The sequence below is a fragment of the Barbus barbus genome, assembly GCF_936440315.1.
Source record: "Barbus barbus genome assembly, chromosome: 12".
Classification (NCBI taxonomy): Eukaryota; Metazoa; Chordata; class Actinopteri; order Cypriniformes; family Cyprinidae; genus Barbus; species Barbus barbus.
In genome coordinates, this window is record NC_136740.1 from 32,613,932 (window position 1) to 32,637,573 (window position 23,642).

The 23,642-nt window shown below is 38.2% G+C and overlaps 2 protein-coding genes across 6 annotated transcripts in view; both read right to left on the bottom strand.

Moving 5' to 3' along the window:
- LOC306878218 (DENN domain-containing protein 4B-like) overlaps positions 1–19,389 on the bottom strand; it is a 50,216-nt gene extending 30,827 nt beyond the window's left edge. For 2 of the 3 annotated variants that reach the window (XM_079430417.1, XM_079430415.1), the window contains exons 1-7: positions 19,209–19,389; positions 5,793–6,107; positions 4,650–4,902; positions 3,567–3,636; positions 2,576–2,745; positions 1,805–2,046; positions 744–810 (exon numbers count right to left, since the gene is read on the bottom strand). In XM_079430417.1, coding sequence (XP_079286543.1) covers positions 744–810; positions 1,805–2,046; positions 2,576–2,745; positions 3,567–3,636; positions 4,650–4,902; positions 5,793–6,088 — 1,098 coding nt within the window. In that variant the 5' untranslated portion in view covers positions 6,089–6,107; positions 19,209–19,389. Of the gene's footprint in view, positions 1–743; positions 811–1,804; positions 2,047–2,575; positions 2,746–3,566; positions 3,637–4,649; positions 4,903–5,792; positions 6,108–16,385; positions 16,475–19,208 lie in introns of those variants that run through there. The other variant, XM_079430416.1, reaches the window with a different exon arrangement.
- Positions 19,390–21,556: 2,167 nt separating this feature from the next.
- The window catches only part of LOC306878219 (CREB-regulated transcription coactivator 2-like), a 33,992-nt gene continuing 31,906 nt past the window's right edge, over positions 21,557–23,642 (bottom strand). For 2 of the 3 annotated variants that reach the window (XM_079430420.1, XM_079430418.1), the window contains one exon: positions 21,557–23,411. In XM_079430420.1, coding sequence (XP_079286546.1) covers positions 23,227–23,411 — 185 coding nt within the window. In that variant the 3' untranslated portion in view covers positions 21,557–23,226. The remainder of the gene's footprint in view (positions 23,412–23,642) is intronic. The other variant, XM_079430419.1, reaches the window with a different exon arrangement.

A 23,642-nucleotide genomic window follows, 5' to 3' on the forward strand; every position in this document is an offset into this window, starting at 1 on the left:
TTAGCCACATTTAAATCCAGACTCAGAACTCATCTGTTTAACTGTGCATTTGTTGAATGAGCTCTGTGCTATATGTCCCAACTGACTGCAATACATTTTATGTATAATCATTTTCTTTAAATTTATTTTAAATCAATTTCTATATCATTTTAAAATTCTTTGTTTTTATTATTTTTATTTCCATGTTTTTATTGATTTTAATGTCTATTTCACTTTCTTTTATGTAAAGCACTTTGAATTACCACTGTGTATGAAATGTGCTATATAATTAAACTTGCCTTGCCTTGCCTAAAACACTGAGAAGTGATGCAAATGAATCACTGAACTGTCCAAATAAATGGTGCATTAATATAATTACAATATCAAAGAGCATTTAATGCATTGTAGATAAATGGATATATCGCCCATCCCTACACACACACACACACACACACACACACACACGCGCGCACACACACTGATTTCTGCTTCCACCTCATGCTTTGATTTCTCGCCCAGCACCAGATTAACCCCTAATCAATCAACCCCTCGATCAGTTTGATATCAAGCGCTGGACTACTGATTGAGCTGATTTTCTCTGGATCTCTACGGTACTGTCAGAGAGGAGGATGATGATCGAGCTTCATCACCCGTTACCCACGTGTCTCTAGCGCCTCGGGGCCGGCGCCTGCGGGAGGAGCGGCAGGTTTAATCAGACATCAGCTCATGCTGAGACACCCTGAGACTCATCTGAGATCAATCACCTGCACCAGGATCCGAGGACGCTGAGCGGACGGGAACGGCACGTTGTGCATGAAGCTCGAGATGTGCCTGCAGACGGAGAGACGGATCGCTGTTAACATACGCTAATTTACAGAAAACTAATCTTTCAATAACACAATCAATTCAGTCCTGTCTGCCTTTCTTATTCAATATCCTGCTTCACTTGCAAATACGTCACATTACAGCAAATAAAATAGATGCAGGTTTCGCACTGCCTTTAAATCCAGAAAACATTACTCTTAAAAATAATCATTCTGTCCTCATTGGGAGCCAAACAACATTGGACCCCATTTACTTTCATTATATGAACAAACTAAGAGATACCTGTTTCCACCGCAGAATAAAATGAATTAATGAATGAATAAAGATAATCATGACGTTTTCTCACAATTAAGACTTATTTTATTCACAAAAAAAAAAGTCAGAATTGCTAGATAAAAACTCAGAACTGTAAGAAAAAAATTAAAATTGTGAGACGAAAGTTGGAATTACCCTTTTCATTTTTTACTGTGACCAAACAAAAAAAAAGTGAGGCGAGACGCAGAATTCAGAGGGAAAAAAGTCAGAATTCTGTGTTTTATTCTGTTGCGGGAGAGACATTTCTCAAAATATCTTCTTTTGTGTACCAGTGTTCTTTTTTGACATTTTTTAAAATGTGGTTTTTAGACCTAAACTATTAAATGTCAAAACACATAAGATGTCAAAGCAAGTTTAAAAAATCTTTAAATATTTTTTTTCTCAATATGCATCAACTGGAGGATCATCTTGATCAAACCCTAACGTTCAGTTCTTGAAACTTCTAGAATCACAAATCAAATGTGCTGAAATATTTGAACCTACAGACAGTTTAGTAAATAAAAAAGCATTCATACAGATTTGAAACTGCTGAAATGGTCATAAAGGTGAATAAGAAAACGCATCATTTCCACACATGCACATTCAAAATGTTTAGTGTTAGAAGTCAAATTTGTTCTTTAATGTAGTTTTTCACTAAATGAATAAGTAAAGTTTAATCGTGTTTTGTGGCGTGAGCATCACTCACTTCTCCAGCGGCAGCACATGCGATCCGGAGATGGAGTATCTGTAGATGAAGGTCAGGAACTTCTGGAAGACGCTGAAGAAGGGCCAGTGTGAGAGAACGCAGATGCTCTTCTTGACCTGGACGCTGCGGTTGGTGATGGGCCGCCGGTCCACGACGCTCAGCAGACCCAGACGCACACACTGACGCTCCGACAGAGACTCGCGCGGATACGCCTCGTAGAACTGGATCGCAGCGCCGTACACCTGAGAGAGACACACACACACACACACACACACACCAAATCATCAGCTGCAATCAATGCTACACTGAGCGAACCTTTGTTTGTCAGGTTGGTGCATTAGAGTTTGAATAAATTACTTCAAATGCAGTTTATTATTGTGCAAAAATTTAGAAAGCACAAGCTTTTCTATCAGACTGAAGCAGCAAGTATAACAGTAGAAGATGGGAAAATATTATCAATGTTGAACACAGTTGTGCTGCACAATATTTTTATGGAAACTGTGATGCATTTTATTTTTCAGGAAAGAAATAGAGTTTTCTGAATAGAAAGTTCAAAAGAACAGCATTTATTTGAAATAGGAGTCTTTTATTATAAATGTCTGTACTGTAACTTTTTATCAATTTAATGCGTCCTTGATGAATAAAAGTGTCAAGATGTCGGACAGTCGACATGTACAGAAACTGAGAGAGAACAGAGATCTATCGTTAGTTGTTATTGGTGTGAAGGGTGTTAAGCGGAAGGTTTTATGCTGAATAAGCTGAGGGACGGACCTTGTCTCCGGAGGCGCTGGTCAGGACGAAGGTGGAGAAGATGGGCAGCTGGTATTTAGTGTTGAGCGGCCAGCTCTCCACAGTCACTCCCATCGGCAGACAGAAGAGCGGAACAGAGTCCGGCAGCGGAAACGACTCCAGATCCTCCTCAGGATAGCGACTGATCAGACCTGAACACACACACACACAGAGAGACACACGCTTGCAGACTGCAGATAGACAAGCAGTATAGAGAGAGAGAGAGAGAGAGAGTGTGTGTGTGTGTGTGTGCGTGTGTGTGTGTGTGTCTATTAGTGTCTCTCTATTAGTTCTACTGGATCTTAGCGCTGTGTTCGACACTATCGACCACAACATTCTTTTGAATAGACTAGAAAACTTTTGTTGGCATTAGAGGAAGTGCACTGACATGGTTCAAATCGTGCTTATCTGACCGCCATCAGTTCGTAGCAGTGAATGAAGAGGTATCATATCGATCACAAGTGCAGTATGGAGTACCTCAAGGCTCAGTACTAGGGCCGTTACTGTTCACGCTTTACATGTTACCCTTGGGAGATATTATCAGGAAACATGGTGTTAGCTTTCACTGTTATGCTGATGATACTCAGCTCTATTTCTTCGCAGCCCGGTGAAACACACCAAATTGAGAAACTAACAGAATGCAAAGTTGATATAAAAAACTGAATGACGAGTAACTTCTTACTGCTAAATTCTGAAAAAACAGAGGTGTTAATTATCGGACCTAAAAACCCCACATGTAATAACCTAGAACACTATCTAACACTTGACGGCTGCTGTCAATTCTTCTTCATCAGTTAGGAACCTAGGTGTGCTGTTTGATAGCAATCTTTCATTTGACAGCCATGTTTCTAGCATCTGTAAAACTGCGTTTTTCCATCTCAAAAATATATCTAAATTGTGATCTATGCTCTCAATGTGAAATGCAGATTAATTCATGTGTGTGTGTGTGTGTGTGTTTGTTTGTGACACTCACCTGCCTCATACACCAGGGCATTTGCTTTAGCCACTGAACGCTTGTAGCAGAGATACAGCGCTGGACCCCACTGAACACACACACACACACACACACACGCACACACGCACACACACACGCACACACGCACGCACGCACACACGCACACACACACGCACGCACGCACACACACAAGCAATCAAAACCAAAAGAAAAGAAACCGAGAGTTAGAGAAACAAATAAAGCAGAAGAGGAAGTTCACAAGTGATGGTATTTTCTGAAGTGTGTGTCAAGAGGAAGAAGAAGCAGATGTGAACATAATTACAAGCTCAGCGCTTGTTAAACACACTGAGACACATTTAACCCCTCTGCATACGAACATACAGTAGTGTTCAAACGTTTGGGGTCAGTGAGATTCATTCATGTTCTTAAAACAAGTCTCTTCTCTTCACCAAGGCTGCCTTCATTTGATCAAAAATACAGTAAAAACTATTTAGAGTAAATGTTTTCTATGTGAATGTGGTGTAAAATGGCATTTATTTCTGTGATCAAAGCTGAATTTTCAGCATCATTACGTCTTTTTTTATTTTATTTTTTCATTTTCATTTAATGTATTCTAATTGTTTTGTTAGCATCTTTTTGTAGTTTTATTTTGTTTTATGTTAGGTATTTTTATTTTATTTTGTTATTCTATTTCATGTTATCACATGTACAGTAAATACAGTAAAACGTGTAATATTATAAAGTAAAACAGCTGTTTTCTATGTGAATGTGTTAAACTAATTTTATTGGCAATTTTGATCAATTTAATGCATCCTTGATGAATAAAATCTTACTGACCACAAACTTTGCAAAATGTGCACATTTTATGATATGGAGGTAACAAACCAAACAGTGCTGAATAAATAAAGAAGAGAGGAACACTTGATCATCTGAGTGAGTGACTCAGTGAGTCAGTGAATCAGTGAATCAGTGACTCAGTGAATCAGTGACTCAGAGAATCAGTGACTCAGTGAATCAGTTACTCAGTGAATCAGTGACTCAGTGAATCAGTGACTCAGTGACTCAGTGAATCAGTGACTCAGTGAATCAGTGAATCATCACCATGCCGGTGTTGAGGTTCTTGTCCACTCTGCAGTAGGTGTGTGGTGCCGTCTCGCCCTTGCTAGGCATCAGCAGCGAGATCTCGGTGATGCCCAGCGTGTTTAGCGCCTGTGAGTCTGGCGCTCGGCGGACCATCAGGAAAGTGCGGTGCGTCGCAGGACCGCCGGAGCTCAGGTTTGCAGACCGACTGTACGGAGTCGTCTCGATCACATGCCACCCCGGCCGGACCGGATCCTTGCCCTCGTACAGAACACTGACACAAACACACATACATATATATATATTAAAATGTCTAATAATTCATTCAAATTAACACTTTAAATAGACTTCAGCAATTAATATTTGTTTAGTTCAGAATCGTGGGAGAATCATGATCTCTATTTGATACAAAAAAAAAGTGATTTTCAATCGATGCAGAATGGATTCTGAGATCTTCTGACTTATGTTTTAGACACTATTTTTGCTCTACTTCACCAACAGAAATAATTCCAAACACAGCTACAGCAGTGTTTTGTGTCTCTGAGCAACATGATGATTCGTTCCTGAATGAATCAACCGTTTAAATGATTCGGTTCAATCGCAATGACTCACTTATTAACACTGACTTGCTGCCACCTACTGGCCGTTTTCATATTTAAAGTTTATTTTATTATTTAAATAATTTCAAATAACAGTATCCAATGTTTTAGGTTTAATATATCAAAACAGTATTTATGCATTCATAACTGCAGGTTAAATGCATTCATGTCCTGCATTAAACAGAGTAAATACATCTAAACTCCTCTTCAGACGCAGCTTCTGTGTTTCCTCTGCATTGCAAAGATGAATTTTATTGATACTGATTTCATTTGCTTGGTAACAGCCCAAATGTCTTATTCTTCTAATTCACTGATTAAATGTAAGAATTTGACTCAAAGGATAATGCACACGTTTAGAAAAAAGGCTTTATAAAAGGTAAAAATCTTATTGGGAAAGATTAATTTCTATCGGTGTGAACTGAACACCACAGAATATGAAGAATATCAGAAGCTTTAGGAGTCAGATGTCCACGACAGTCCTTGAGATACCAGCACAATAACACTTCCAGAAAAATATTCTATTTTAAAACAATTCCAGAAAATATGTCGATGTTATTTTTCTCACCCGAGCTCGACGACGGGCGGTTTGTCGTGTCCTCGGCGGTAGCACAGGAACATGTGTGTGTTGTTGAGCAGGCCAGCGCTCAGCTCCGCCGGATGGCCTCCTTGTGTTTTCTCGATGCAGGTGAATCCCTCAGGAACGTCTTCTCCGAGGCCGCGGGCGATCACGGCCAGATCAGTGACGGGCTGCAGCGCTCTCACGCCTCGCTGCTGACCCTCCTCGTCCAGCGGAGACCCGGCGCCCGCCAGACCCGCCACCACAAAATAATCCACCAGCTGAGGACAGCGCTCCTCCGCCATCACGCCGGTCTAAACGCCACTGACACACACACACACACACACAAGAGCATCAGACACAATCAGTGCTACGCTGAGCGAATCTTCGCTTGTCAGGTTAGTGCATCTGATTTTGGACTGAAATTGAATAAATGACTACAAATACAGTTTATCGCACAAAATTCAGAAAGTAGACATAACAGTAGAAGATAGGGCTGTCGAAATGGCTGAAAAACTCAATTTGAGTGTACTTAATTTTGTAAGTTTTTTACGAATTTTGTACTTAAATATTAGAAATATTAGAATTTAAAAGGCATAATTTCAGTTAGGGGGAAAAAGCGTTTGTCTTTTCTTCTGAGGACACAAGAGAGCGCATCGAGCAAGATATTCCTAATGACCGTCTCTTCAAAGCTATAAAATAACACGACTATCTTTGAAAAAAGTGCATAATTTTTTTAAATATTTTTTCTAAACCATATATAATTAATTAAGTTGCTTAAATAATTAGAAACAAAACAGCATCATATATGTATGTATAGTTGAATAGAAAGGACCGAAAACCAATCACAAAGAGTTGCCTACTTTCTCATTTAAAATCATGAGATGCAGTGGGATGGGAGAAACCGGCATAAAGTCTCGAGACATGTTATACAGTAAACAAAATACAGTAAAAACAGTGAAATAGTATTACAGTGTAAAACAGCTGTTTTCTGTGTGAGTATGTGTTAAACTGTAATGTATTTCTGTGATCTGCAGCTGTATTTTCAGCATCATTACTCCAGTCTTCAGTGTCACATGATCTTCAGAAATCATAATAATATACTGATTTACTGCTCAACAAACATTTCTGATTATTATCAATGTTGAACACAGCTGTGCTGCACAATATTTTTGTGGAAACCGTGATTTATTTTATTTTTCAGGATTCACAGATGAATAGAAAGTTCAACAGAACAGCATTTATTTGAAACAGAAATCTTTTGGAACATTATAAATGTATTTACTTTTGATCAATTTAATGCGTCCTTGATGAATAAAAGTGTCAATAAGTCGCACAGTGGACATGTATGAACAGAATGTATGAACAGAGCGCTATCGTTCGTTGTTATTGATGTGAAAAGGTCTTAAGCGGAAGGTTTAATAATCAAAAACAATGGTTAAACAATTTAATTCATTAAACTTTTTTTTCTCAAATTCTATATTTGGTGTCTAAGATTTGTGAATCTTTAACAAATAAATAAATTTATTAACATTTTATTAAATGTTTTTATTTTTCAAATTCTTAAATTTTTTTAGATTCAATGTTTGTGATTTAATACAAAAAGATCATCAAAAACACTGATAATCAAATGAATGCATTAAAAACAAAAATTAATTGTTCATTGTTCAAATTAAAACATGGAAGAAAAAGTAATATTCAAAGACACTCATCCATATCAGCATGAGATTCAGCGCTCAGCCCTACTTTTGTTTCATTAAACCAAAATTTGCCTAATTCAGTGACATTTCATGACAGGAAGTGCACACTGTCAAAGTGTTTCCTGCTCATCACACACACACACACACACACGTGTCTGCCTGATGGGGTCAAAGGTAACTGCGCAGGTGACGGGTGATGACAAACTTGCTGCATCCGTCACATCTACAGACACACCCGTCGCCATAGCAACCGCCTCAGGACCGGACATCCCTGCTGAGAGCAAGCAGGTTAACTCACCGCTGGAGCATCAGACGAGACCGAACCACATCAGACCGGGTCAGACTGGTTCTGTCACCAGATCAGGTCATGAATGAAGAGACGAACACTCGCTCTCTCTCTCTCTCTCTCTCATCAAACACACGAGCGATCGTTGATGCACACGAGCAGGAAACTATCAGAGGAAACAACAGCCGCTTCACTTCCTCTGCATCGCTCAGCCGTTCAGAAATCAAAGCACAGAGACGTGTTTCCGGCAGAAACGCACTGAGAATCAGACAGAACGACTGCAGACGTCACACAGAGCAGCTCAGAAAACACACACACACACACACACACACACACGTGACTGAGAAATGTCTTCAACAACACCATTCAATAATCAAAAACTCCAAAAATCACATTACTTCATTTCAATCCCTGAACAACATGTTTACTTCAGAACCAGGATTCAGTCTTGGAAAAGCTAGATATATAAATGGGAAACTTCAAAAGTGTGAGTTCTAGACCTGGAGAGACTAATAAAATATTTAATAATTAATTTAATATTTGTTTTTTCTAGTTATGTCCAGTTCTAAAACATTTTTGTTAGGTAGACATTTCTATTTGCAAGTAAAATTGATAATTGCAACAATGGCATAATTATGACCTACTATGCTCTTGAAACTTCAGAAATGTATTGAGGCTACTTTTCATTTTAATTAATATGAATATATTTGAATTGTTATATATTAATTCAAATTAATAAATCATTGAAACTGTATTTAATTTAATGGTAATACTTATATAAATGTTTAAATATTTAAAGTCACAATGAAATGGAAGTAGTGACAGGTCTTTTCTTTCTTTTTAGTGAAACAAACAAATGTAGGCCACTTGGATACTTTGTTAAAAATTAGGATCCAATATACAGAAAGTCAAATATTAAAAAACAACCTTACAATTAAGTAAAAAAATGTATAAATAAACATATGAATTGATGACTAATTCACAATAACTAAGTATAGAAAATATATAGTATAGAATTTAATTTCATGCTAACTTCAAACTAATTTAAATGGCCACTCCTAGTTTCTGTAAATAATAAATGTTGGGGAAGTCGTGGCCTAATGGTTAGAGAGTTGGACTCGTAATCCAAAGGTTGTGGGTTCGAGTCTCGGGCCGGCAGGGATTGTAGGTGGGGGGAGTGAATGTCCAGCTCTCTCTCCACCCTCAATACCACGACTGAGGAGCCCTTGAGCAAGACACCGAACCCCCAACTGCTCCCCGGACGCTGCAGCATAAATGCTGCCCACTGCTCCGGGTGTGTGTTCACGGTGTGTATGTGTTCACGGTGTGTGTGTGTGCACACTGGATGGGTTAAATGCAGAGCACAAATTACGAGTATGGGTCACCTTCGTCACTATCAGCTTAGCAATTACAGCAGAAATGTCATCAGATATTGTTGAGAACAATGAAGCGATCGAGACTCTGCAGGACAGACGAAGAGCCTTTATCCTTCCAGTGACACTCATTCAGAGCGACACACACTAACTCACACACACACACCCACTAGGGTTGAGCCGATAGACGAAGGCCACTTTCGAATGCACACTCTCATTTCACTTTCACTTTCAAGATTCGCGATCACACAGACAGTATACTACGGAGCAGCAGTACTTACCACGCATTTGACAAGATTAGATATTTGTCAGTGGTGCTCAGTATCTGCAAATCATTCACCATCATCCTATCAGTCATCTCTCCTCACTCTGTGTATGTGGTAAGTGTGGCAAGTAACTTTCATGTGCTGTAATGTAACGGGCACCTGCTATTTGTTTTCCGTGCCCTTCTGCATATGGATTCACGCTTCGGCCACACCCCTAACCCCGATGTTTCCCAATGTTTCACTGTAGACATCGTCCCATACCAATTTGGTAGTCATTGCCCAACTCTAACACCCACTCACACACACTCTCACACACACACACACTAACACACACACAATCACACACTCTCTCACACACACACAATGTTAAGTATACCGCAAATACATTTTCATATTTATGCACTTAAAAAAATGCCCTGCAATTGTACTTTTAGTGTACTAAACTGGTATAATGAAAGTCTGCTAAATTGGAACAACTAATATTGTACTTAATGCACTTTAATTGTGCAGAATTAGTCCTGAAGTCCAATTAAAGATATACTTAGTATATTTTATTGTGCTAAAGTGGAAGTATTGCAAGTATACTTTATTGGTACACTTTAAATATTTTGCATTTAATGACCTATATTATTCAAAGGTCACACAATCCTCATTTTGTTGTGTTAGTGAGGCCAGCAGGGGGTGCTCACCCTGTGGTCTGTGTGGGTCCTAGCGCCCCAGTATAGTGATGGGGACACTATACTGTAAAAAAGCACAGTCCTTCGGATGAGACGTTAAACCGAGGTCCTGACTCTCTGTGGTCATTAAAAATCCCAGGATGTCCTTCGAAAAAGAGTAGGGGTGTAACCCCGGCATCCTGGCCAAATTTGCCCATTGGCCTCTGACCCTCATGGCCTCCTAACCATCCCCTTACACTGATTGGCTTCATCATTCTGTCTCCTCTCCACCAGTAAGCTGGTGTGTGGTGGGTATTCTGGCGCAATATGGCTGCCGTCGCATCATCCAGGTGGGTGCTGCACACTGGTGGTGGACGAGGAGATACCCCCCTTACTATGTAAAGCGCTTTGAGTGCCTAGAAAAGCGCTATATAAATGTAACGAATTATTATTATTATTATTATTATTAAAAGTGACATTAAATAAGATTTTATACTTAATATTAAGTAGTACACAAGTAGTACACAAAATAAAGTTTAATTATAATTTTTAATATGAAATAAATGTACTCTAAATATATTACTTTTTTAATAGGGTCAGTATGTACATTTAATAATGTCAAAAAGGTTTTGTATTTATGAATTAGATTATAAGCTTATCTATTTTGTTGTGAGTGCAGAGCGCTTCCAGAGAGAGCCCGCCCACACACGCTTCTGATTGGCTGTGATATCTGATTGATTCTGTTGCGTCACGTCTAGTGTGGACACCCAAACTGTTTGCTGCTGGAATCTTGTCACATCGCGTGTAGTTAGGACACGGTGTAAGGAAAAAAAAAAAAACTGTGTGGAACTTTTTTGTGCAATTGGAAGTGTGCTACACACAGGTGAGTGGGCCTGTAGAAACCACCTGTAGTAACACACTCTCCTCTATGTGCACTAGACACTTTACGTTATGTGTATGTCCCCACATGTAAGTTTCTGAATCATAAACTGTGTGAGTCTTGGTCTACATGAAGTTGACCGATGTGAGCAGAACTGTTCCACTTCAAACTCAATCGTGAATGTGAACTACAGTCCATCCACACACAGCCTGCAGATTGCTGACACAGAAAACAGGAAGAGAGACACTGCGGCAGGAAGAGAGAGTGAGAGGATTGATTTATGGTGACTGAAGGATTGATGCAGGACACACAGCAGAACTGAGAGCTCCTCACTGACCACAGAACAGTCCAGAAGATCAGAAATGAGTAAAGATCTGATCTGGGGCTTCAACCACAAACACTGAACCAGCCACAGATCGATTCACACAGTCTGTGCTGTGCATACTGTAGTATATACTGTATACTGGTGACTAGTGTTAAACTAGTACTTAGTGAAGTATACAATGACAGACTCTTCACACATGACCTCATTATATGTCATATTTAATTCAGCAATCTGCACCCAGTTACTAAACATGATTTACTATGACATTTGCTTTGTGCAAAAATGTCTGAACTTTTGTCAGTCTGATTGAATATTGAGTCAGGAAAGAGACGCTAAAAATAACAGCTAGAAATGGAAGGTCTAGTCAAGAGCATTGCATTGTGGGATGCAGGGACACATGCAGTGTTCTCTGTTGTTCTGCTCACTATAGCAAATGTAGTAAATTGTACAGAATACATACTGTAGTATGTATAGAATGAGTAGTATGTGTAGCATGAGTAGTGTCTGCAGAGTAATTAGTATAGTATGAGTAGTGATAGTGTGAGAAGTATGAGTAGTATGGGAGAGAGAGTATAGAATGAGTAGTATGTGTAGCATGAGTAGTGTCTGCAGAGTAATTAGTATAGTATGAGTAGTGATAGTGCGAGAAGTATGAGTCGTATGGGTAGAGTGAGTATAGAATGAGTACTATGTGTAGCATGAGTAGTGTGTGCAGAGTAATAGTATGAGTAGTGATAGTGTGATAAGTATGAGTAGCTTATTTAGTATGAGTAGTATGTGTAGCGTGAGTGGTTTGCATATTATTATAATACGAGTAGTGATAACATGAGAAGTCTGAGTACCGTGTTAGGTGTGAATTGTATGTAAAGTGTGAGAAGTATAAGTAGTACGTAGTGTAGTGTGAGTGGTATGTGTAGTATTAGTATTAATATGTGTAGTGCGAGTATACGTAGTATGTGTAGAGTGAGTAGCCTGAGTAGTATTAGTTTTGTAGTATTAATATGTATAGTGTGTGTAGTATGGTGTGTATAGTTTGTGTAGTTTGTATGAAGTAGAAGTAGTGTGAATAGTATAGTGAGTATAGAATGAGTAGTATGTGTAGCATGAGTAGTGTCTGCAGAGTAATTAGTATAGTATGAGTAGTGATAGTGTGAGAAGTATGAGTCGTATGGGTAGAGTGAGTATAGAATGAGTACTATGTGTAGCATGAGTAGTGTGTGCAGAGTAATAGTATGAGTAGTGATAGTGTGATAAGTATGAGTAGCTTATTTAGTATGAGTAGTATGTGTAGAGTGAGCAAAGTATGAGTAGTATGTGTAGCGTGAGTGGTTTGCATATTATTATAATACGAGTAGTGATAACATGAGAAGTCTGAGTACCGTGTTAGGTGTGAATTGTATGTAAAGTGTGAGAAGTATAAGTAGTATGTAGTGTAGTGTGAGTAGTATTAGTATTAATATGTGTAGTGTGAGTATACGTAGTATGTGTAGAGTGAGTAGCCTGAGTAGTATTAGTTTTGTAGTATTAATATGTATAGTGTGTGTAGTATGGTGTGTATAGTTTGTGTTGTTTGTATGAAGTAGAAGTAGTGTGAATAGTATAGTATGTATAGTATCTGCAGCTTGAGTAGTATGTGTAGTGTGAGACATATTAAGTAGTATGTGTAGAATGAGTAGTATAATGAGTAGTGTGTAGAGTGAGCAGTGTAAATAGTAGTGTGCATAGTTTGTATAGTATGTGTACAGTGAGTAGTATGTATAGTTGGTGTAGTGTGAGCAGTTCGAGTAGTGTAGTGTGTATAGGATGTGTAGTTGGTGTAGTGTAAGTAGCACGTGTAGTAGTGTGTATATGATGTGTAGTCTGAGTAGGGTTGTAACGATATACCGGTATGACAGTCTATCGCGGTTTGAACGTATACGATTATCATACCGTAAACATTTGCATATCTACGGTTTAAAAAAAAATTATGAAAAACATATATAATAATCTCACCCGCGCATATGCAATTTATTTCGTCTGCTTCACTCTGCTGAAATGACAGAGACAGAGATCGTATCTAATCTCCATCCCCCGCCGAAAAAAAAGTTAAAATTTGCAGTATGGGAATACTTTGGATATTAGTATTTCTATATAGATAGTCCTGACAGAAATAAATTAGCATTGTACAATGTACTTAAAAGTTATGACAACAATAATAATATTCTTTATAATAATTAATTTAAACATCATTTTTAAGGAATATCATGTTTGTCCATGTTTTAACTTAGAATACCTCTGTTGTGCAGCACTTTGCCAAAAATAAGTGGTTCAATTTTCATTTGATAACATTTTAAAACATTAATTAAAATGTTAAAGTGTGATATAGATATACATAAGGCTTATGGCTTTATTTTGTAATTGTTTTTTTTCCTCAGCAGGGAGGCTTACTTTCATTAAAATGATTTCAAGTTTGTTGCAATAAAGGATTTGTTCACTCAAATAACTTGTTCTTATTCTTTTAAGAGTCATTGTTACTGATAAGAATTATTGTTTAATATATACCGTGAAACCGTGACATTTTCTGAGACGATTATCATACCGTGAAAATCTCATACCATTACAACCCTAAGTCTGAGTAGCCTATTGTCTATAGTATGTATAGTGTGTATAGTATGTGTAATATGTGCAGTGTGAGTAATACAGTGTGTATAGCTTGTATAGTATGTGTAATGTGAGCAGTGGGAGTAGTGTGTAGTATAGTGTATAAAGTTTGAGTATTATGTGAAGCGTGAGCTGTGGAAGTAATTTGTTATGTTATATGCAGTGTGAGAAGTATAAAGTTTGTGTAGCATGAGCAGTGTGTGTAGTATAGAGCATATCGTATGTATAGTACATGTATGCATAGTTTGTATACTTTGTGTAGTGTGAGCAGTATAGTGTGTATAATTTGTGTAGTATGAGTAGTGTGAGCAGTATAATGTGTATAGTATAGGCAGTATAGTGTGTGAAGTTTGTGTAGTATGAGCAGTGTGAGTAGTGGGTCTAGTTTGTGTAGTATGAGCAGTGTGAGTAGTGTGTATAGTATGAGCAGTGTGTGTAGTGTGTCTAGTTTGTGTAGTATGAGCAGTGTGTGTAGTATGAACAGTATAGTGTCAATAGTGTGTAAAGTTTGTGTAGTGTGAGCATTGTTTGTAAAATTTGTAGTATGTTTAGTGTGAGCAGTGTGTAGTTTGTGTAGTGTGAGCACTATGAGCAGTATTTGTAGTATGTTTAGTGTGAACAATATAGTGTGGATAGTGTGTAAAGGTTGTGTAGTGTGAGCATTGTGAGTAGTGTTTGTAGTATGTGCAGTATGAGCAGTATAGTGCGAGTAGTCTGTGTAGTATGAGCAGTATAGTGCGAGTAGTGTTTGTAGTATGTGTAGCGTGAGCAGTATAGTGCGAGTAGTGTTTGTAGTATGTGTAGCGTGAGCAGTATAGTGCGAGTAGTGTTTGTAGTATGTGTAGCGTGAGCAGTATAGTGCGAGTAGTGTTTGTAGTATGAGCAGTATAGTGCGAGTAGTCTGTGTAGTATGAGCCGTATAGTGCGAGTAGTGTTTGTAGTATGAGCAGTATAGTGCGCGTAGTCTGTGTAGTATGAGCCGTATAGTGCGAGTAGTGTTTGTAGTATGTGTAGCGTGAGCAGTATAGTGCGAGTAGTGTTTGTAGTATGTGTACCGTGAGCAGTATAGTGCGAGTAGTCTGTGTAGTATGAGCAGTATAGTGCGAGTAGTGTGTGTAGTATGAGTAGTCTGTGTAGTAGGAGCAGTATAGTGCGAGTAGTGTGTGTAGTATGAGTAGTGTGTGTAGTAGGAGCAGTATAGTGCGAGTAGTGTTTGTAGTATGTGTAGTGTGTGTAGTAGGAGGAGTATAGTGCGAGTAGTGTTTGTAGTATAAGTAGTCTGTGTAGTAGGAGCAGTATAGTGCGAGTAGTGTGTGTAGTATGAGTAGTCTGTGTAGTATGAGCAGTATAGTGCGAGTAGTGTTTGTAGTATGAGTAGTCTGTGTAGTAGGAGCAGTATAGTGCGAGTAGTGTGTGTAGTATGAGTAGTCTGTGTAGTATGAGCAGTATAGTGCGAGTAGTCTGTGTAGTATGAGCCGTATAGTGCGAGTAGTGTTTGTAGTATGAGCAGTATAGTGCGCGTAGTCTGTGTAGTATGAGCCGTATAGTGCGAGTAGTGTTTGTAGTATGTGTAGCGTGAGCAGTATAGTGCGAGTAGTGTTTGTAGTATGTGTACCGTGAGCAGTATAGTGCGAGTAGTGTTTGTAGTATGAGCAGTATAGTGCGAGTAGTCTGTGTAGTATGAGCAGTATAGTGCGAGTAGTGTTTGTAGTATGTGTAGTGTGTGTAGTAGGAGGAGTATAGTGCGAGTAGTGTTTGTAGTATGAGTAGTCTGTGTAGTAGGAGCAGTATAGTGCGAGTAGTGTGTGTAGTATGAGTAGTCTGTGTAGTATGAGCAGTATAGTGCGAGTAGTGTTTGTAGTATGAGTAGTCTGTGTAGTAGGAGCAGTATAGTGCGAGTAGTGTGTGTAGTATGAGTAGTCTGTGTAGTATGAGCAGTATAGTGCGAGTAGTGTGTGTAGTATGAGTAGTCTGTGTAGTATGAGCAGTATAGTGCGAGTAGTGTTTGTAGTATGAGTAGTCTGTGTAGTAGGAGCAGTATAGTGCGAGTAGTGTGTGTAGTATGAGTAGTCTGTGTAGTATGAGCTGTATAGTGTGAGTAGTGTGTGTAGTATGAGTAGTCTGTGTAGTATGAGCAGTATAGTGCGAGTAGTGTTTGTAGTATGAGTAGTCTGTGTAGTAGGAGCAGTATAGTGTGAGTAGTGTTTGTAGTATGTGTAGTGTGTGTAGTAGGAGGAGTATAGTGCGAGTAGTGTGTGTAGTATGAGTAGTCTGTGTAGTATGAGCAGTATAGTGCGAGTAGTGTGTGTAGTATGAATAGTCTGTGTAGTAGGAGCAGTATAGTGCGAGTAGTGTGTGTAGTATGAGTAGTCTGTGTAGTATGAGCAGTATAGTGCGAGTAGTGTTTGTAGTATGAGTAGCGTGAGCAGTAAGCGATTGCAAACACAGCCTGCGGCCGCAGCACATCAGCACTCACCCTGAATGAACCGTATGGGTCAGATGAATGGTATCAGATGAGTCGGGTTGAGCTGCATGTTTCGGTGGTGACACACACAAACTCAGGTGTCTTCATTAGAAAACTCCACTTCCTGTTTCAGCTCATCTTTGAGCTGAGGATGTGCGCTGCTTTTAGCTCTTTCTAAGCACTTTCAACACTCACTTCCTCAAACGCATCCGCTGCACAACACAAGAGTTTCCCTCATTCATCTTGGTTCATCTGCAGCTGTGTGAATATCAAGTATGACTGATTACAGATCACACACACACCAACACTAGTGCTGCTGCTCACTGCCTTTGAGCTTTAAATATAATCCAACTGTTACCAAAGTACATCTGAAACAAAAAAATGCACTGCAGTCATTTTAATGCGTTGTATTTTCAGAGCGTGCATTTTAGAGGTTGATACGGGTGGATTTTCAAACCTCTCCTGTCCCACTCCCACAAAGAAAAAAAAAATCTCATCCCGTCCCAATCCCGGAAGAATGACTCCCATTCCCTCCCACTCCTGTGTTGTGTTTTTTTTTTTTTTTGGCCGAAATCTGTCAGTTACAGTAAAAATACAGTACAGATCACAGCATGCCCACCTTAATTGAATAAAAACCCAAAATGTAGTTTTTTGTTATTATATTGAACTGAAAGCCAGCTTTGCACAGTACGCATTGCACGCATTAAATTTCATGTAAATCATCCATGCTGACACATACATTTTCTATTTGAATTTATTATTTTTTTGCATTTGAAAGTAGATATTTCCCTCTCTATAGATATATTTTTCAAAGACAGAGTTTGGAAGTTTCTCGCTCAAGTTCACAGAGACCTAAAGCACATCCTGTTTGCTTTAAAGCGCAACGTTTCGTTGTTATTCTGAGTGCACACAAATAAACGTAGAGTCTACATTTGAAAGATGTATTAGGCTACTTTTATCTGTATGAGCAAAAATTAGGGAGATTTTAAGAGCAAGTGACCATCTGTCCTGCAGCGAGTGCACTATTCAGCTTCCACTCTCCACACAAACACTTCAATAGCACACATTTCTCTAGGTTAACATCATATTGAGCGGCCATGTAAAGCTGCTTCTACATACATCTTTCAGATGAAAAGCCATATTTGAGGTCGATGAATGAAGGTGATTCCTGTCCTGTCCCAATCACGTGATTCGTAGCGATTTTGTTTCCCATCCCACAGGATTCCCGCAAAAATGTCAGCCTCTAGTTCATTTTTGGAGGCTGAAGTTTAACATGGTTGTATATTAATGTAGTGAATATTGCACACACAACTTCATTATTAAAAATTAAATAATTTAAATTCACTTTCCTGAGTTAATTTCCAAAATATTAAGTCCAAATAAAGAAATAAATGATATAATATAATACACTATATAAATATCACAAGACAAAATGCAGGCATCGCTGAGAAACGGACTGCATCACAGTAATGCAATTATCATAAATTACCAAATCATAATTGAAAATAAAATTCAATCAATCACCAAGCCCAACTTCAGACGTCTATATATCTTCAGACGTACATTCACTATATAACACCAGAGCAGATCAATTTGATTTGATTAAATGTCTGTTTAATTCCACTGATCTGAGACCCGCTGGAGGTCAGAGGTCAGGAAAGGCCAACAGTGAAGATGCTGGAACAGAATGATCTTGGGTTTGATACCAAAGACATTAATGAGAAAGTACAAGAAAATACCATGTTATATGTGCATATTGACTGATATGGGCTTTCTGAAACTGATGATATCTATTAATATATAATGATATAAATGACCCTGGAGCATATATATATAGATTTATACATCATCTGAAAGCTGGATAAATAATCTTTCCATTGATGTATGGTTTGTTATGATAGGACAATATTTGACCAAAAATCTGGAATCTGAGGGAGCAAAAAAATCTAAATATTGAGAAAATCTCCTTTAAAGTTGTTCAAATGAAGTTCTTAGCAATGCATATTACTAATCAAAAATGAAGTTTTGATATATTTACTAAATATCTTCATGGAACATGATCTTAATATCCTAATGATTTTTGTCATAAAAGAGAAATGTATCATTGTGATCCATACAATGTATTGTTGTCTATTGCTGCAGATATACCTGTGCTACTCATGACTGCTTTTGTGCTGCAGGGACACATATTTATTATCAATATCAACTGATATCTATTATTGAGCAGCTGACTGATATAATGCTGATCAACAATAAATTAGATCAATTAAATATATTGTAAATATTTAGACAAATTCACAAATAAAATGTTTCATATTATTGCCATTCTGGTGCCATGTTTCTAGCATATTATTGGGTGATATTAAATGAAGAAACGCACATCTGTGAGATTAATCATGATCGAAGACTAATTCTGGTTCTGTGTTGATATTACGCTAATGTTCCTGAAGCAGAACCAGATCAGAACCTCCTGACGGTCCACACCATACACACGCACTAACAACACACACACACACACTCACTCTCTCTCTCTCTCTCACACACACACACACACACTCTCTCACAACACACGCACTAACAACACACACACACACTCTCTCTCTCTCTCTCTCACACACACACACTCTCTCACAACACACGCACTAACAACACACACACACACTCTCTCTCTCTCTCTCTCTCTCTCTCTCTCGCTCACACACACACACACATACACACACACACACACACACACACCTGTCTCGGCTGATCTCTTCAGGGATCCTGATGTTTAAATCGCACGCGTCTGTTGCAGCTGTCATTATTAATAAAGGTTCGGTTCGGTTCGGGACTCACCTCAGCAGCAGCAGCTCGGCTCAGTTCGGCTCTCGTCTCGTCCCGAAGCTTCGGCTCATAGCGTCGTTTGGTCCGGTCGGTACCGGGCTCGTTAGGGCTCTAGCTAGACTGCGAGGAACGACCGTAACCGCTGCGCTCCGCCATCACGGACAGAACGCGAGCTGAGACTCGACGCGACGCGCCGACTGACGCCTAGCGGCGCGGAGCCGCATTACAACAACCGCACTGACAGCGACTGGGAAGCTTCTGATCGGTCTGAATTATTAATATCATTTTAATAATCAGTAACTTAAGTCTATCCGCGTCGTCACTGAGATCCTCGCGCGCTTCTGAAGTGACGCATGACGCTGTCACGTGACTCGTGTCTGTTTATGATTACTTGACAAGGATTTAATATTAATTTAATATATTTGTCCAAACGCCAGTCTTCCGTCAGCGTGTCAGGTACGGATTATTGGCGTTATAATAGATTTAAATCATGATTTATCGATCACAACCTCAATATTGTGAAATATTCTACTTTTAAACTGCTGTTTTCTGTACGAATCTCTGTTAAATTCTCATTTATTTCTGCGATAAAAGCTGAATTTTCAGTTCATTTGAGCTTTCTGTTCATCAAAGAATACTGCAAACGTCTACACAAAATATTAAGCTGCAAAAAAACCTTTTGAACATTGACAAGAAACATTTTTAATAACTGAGCATCAGTAATAACAGAGCAGTAAATCAGTATATTATAATGATTTCTGAAGATCACTGAAGACTGGAGTAATGATGGGTAAATACAGCTGTGATCACAGAAATAAATTACAGTTTAGCAGATATTCACATAGAAAACAGCTGTTTTATATTAGAATAATATTACACTGTTTTTACTATATTAAACATTTATTAATTAAATTGCTGCCGCTGTGGTGAGCAGAAAATATTTAAAAATCCTAATATTTCCCAGCTTTAGACCAGTACTCTGTCTGATATATGCATGTATAACATGAAGAAATGACGTCACAGAGGCCGGTGCTCATATCACTTCAATTCTTTATTTTTCTGTAAAATAAGGTGAGGATACAGTCTTAAAAAAATGATCCGTCAGAAGCACCTATGCTTTCAGGACATTATTTACAACATTCCCTGGTTATCAAAATAACTAATTAAGAGCAACAATCATAAAAGTACATCTTAAAATAGAATGCGCATTCTTTTGAGACCTAGACAAAAGCTAGGACTATATACCACGGTGAAGAGCTCCAGCAGGACACGAACCCATAACATCAAGCTTTCTATCAGACCTGAGCTGCTCAACAGACATCAGACATTAACACACACTCATATTTCAAACAAACCCTCAGACGCTGACTTTAAACACTTCTCTGAACAGATTCTATATACAAACATGGGTGACAAAAGTACTCTGTTCATCACAGACTGAATTATTCATAGATTCTGCTCCGGCATGAAGCTTAACTAACACTCCATGTTTTACCAGCAGCGTCCGGCGCCGAGTCCAACATCAAACACTCGCTGACAAATCAGATCATGTTTTGTTTGTTTAACACCAGCTTCTGTGGAAGCCCGTTTCCACCACAGCATAAAAACATTAATAATTCAGTTTATATCTCACAATTCTGAGTTTGAATTGTGAGATAAAAAGATGCAATTACCATAAAAAAAAATTATTCCATGCGGAAACTATATTCTACAATTCTAATTCCACATTTCTATCACAATTCTGAGATTATCGAAATTCTGTTTATATCTCAGAATTCTGAGTTTATCTCATAATATTATTTCATCTAAAATTTTATATGAAAAAATGTTATACATTTTATTTTATTTTCATAATTTTATTTTGCAATTCCAACTTTATCGCAATTCTGAGATTTTCAAAATTTTATGTTTATATTTGGCAATTCTGAGTTTCTCTCAATTCTAATTTTATATCGCAATTCCAACTTTCTAATCAAAATGATCAAAATTGAACGTTTATAGCACAATTCTACATTTACCTCGCAATTCTGAATTATTATATCTTGCAAATTATGACTTTATACCACATAATTCTCATTTTAAAATGATGTTTATAATGTAATTTTACATCTCGACTTTTTTCACAATTCTGATTTGCGCAAAAAACATCAGAATTGTGAGAGAAAAAGTTGCAATTACCATTTAGATGTTTTATTCTATGGTGGAAACCAGCTTCCAAAAGCTTCTGACTATTTTCATGGCTAAATGTAATGTTAAAATGTGATAGATAAAATGCCCATGAGATTCTATTTGTAATGAAAACATATTCTAGACTTTATTAAAAATCATTTCCAGAATCTCAAACCTTTTTTTTTTTTTTTGTGACATTACTTTAAGACAGTTCAGCCCATTTACCCACTAAAATCACTGCATGTCATGAGAATCTGGCCTAAAAGATATATTTTTTTTTGTTGTTGCAAAGGATAATTGATCATTTCTTCCCTTTGATTTTGGTGTGAATTGTGACGTTTTGTTCTGGACTAAATTTGTGCGATTCACCTGAAAACATTCACAATCCACCTGGCGATCGACATGTTTCTCAACATATTAATTTATTTCATATACAAATATACATTTATGCGCATAAACATCTATAGCAACTTTATTTAAAAATAAATCTCATAGTACGCAGTATTAAGTTACATAAAAATACGTGTTCCTCTGAATATGGCCTTGCTCAGGAGAATAATCGTGCAAATACAGGCAGAAGAGTGCAGACGAGCGGATCGCAGTAAACCTCACACACACACACACACACACACACACACACACACATATCTGGTCATTTACGACACTGTTTCAGTGGTTCAGCGCATGCGGCGACAAACACGCTGCTGCTTTAACTAGTACAGAGAGGAGACTAGTTAGTCTGGATCAGAGATCATCAGAATCATTATGAAACATGAGCAGACTGAATTCTGAGACAAAACAACGCTTGTTCTCATGCCTTAAAGGTGACGTGTGTCTAAAGATAACGGCTGTGTTTAAAACCGCATACTAGCTCACTGCATACTGCACAGTGCACACTATATAGTGCACACTAATCTGTACAATGACACTGTTCTCTGCTTTCATTCTGCATCACTGATTGTTATTCTCCCATACATATACTCACACAGTAAGTAAATTAAGCAGTAAATCAAGTAATTAATTGCTTTTCCTTTGAAGAATTCAAGCAACAGATTACTCTTAATTTGTTTGTAATTAAAGTACAGTTTATTCTCATGTAATTGCCTTAAATAATGTTTGGACTATAGAACAATTCTATATAAAACTTCAAAATTTAACATCCAATTTTTAAAATGTATCTACCTCCTCCCCTTAAAAATACTTGGGACAGATCATAAATAATGTTTTAATTTAAAAACATTTTTTTTTTTTGTTGAGTAATTACACCATTTAAGATGTAATTAGATGTAATTAATTACTTTTTCATAGTAACATATTAAAAACAAATATATTACATTAAAAATGACAATGTTTATAAACAGTAGGTCGATTATTCCACAATAAGTGTTGATAGTATGCATCATTGCACGGAAATAAAAATCTAAATTTATTCTGCATTGTCAAGAGAAAGTCGAGCACAATGCATGGGATACGCTATCTGTCCTGTTGTTTTCTGCAGTATGATAGTATGCTGTTCTGAACACGGCCACATTACATGATTATTTCCCTGTCTGTCATTGGACAGTCTGACTGATAGCCCCGCCCCAAACTCACGTGATTGGCTGAGATATCAAACAGATCAAATGAAGTGTTTCACTCGTCACATCTGAACGAAACAACGACTTTTAAGCGCACGAGTGGGTTCTGCATTAACCTTGTGCGGTGCAGTGCATGCTGGGACTGAAGCGCTTGAGCAGCAATCGGTGGAGGCACGTGGCTGTGATTGGTCATCTGTAACAGGAAGTGGACGGTGCAGCTTTGATCGTCTGAGAAGCGCAGTGTTAAAGGGCAGAAGCTCAGGGTTCAAGCGTGTGTGCACGAGTCACTTGAGGTGGTCAGAGCGAAAGGAGTCCTCCACAGCAGGGTCAGCCAGCATCAGGTCACCGTCTGTAAGCATGCCCAGACCCTCCAGCTCCAGCGGGTCGTCCGAAGAGAACGGGTCCATCTCGAAGCCTGGGACACAGGACAGAGCGCTCGTGATCTCCTTAGACAGTCCTGAGGAATCTCCTGAGACACACAGCAGACTGTGAGCACTCTACTAATAATACATTAAACAGCACACACACACACACACACACACAAAATTCCAGTTCTGTCAAACAATAATGCAAATACAAAGTGAACTATAACTCATACTTCCTGAACAATCGCATTAAAGGCACAATATGTAAGATTTTCGTAATAAAATATCCAAAAACTACTTGCACAGTGTGGTATATTTCATGCAGTTGTGCTCTA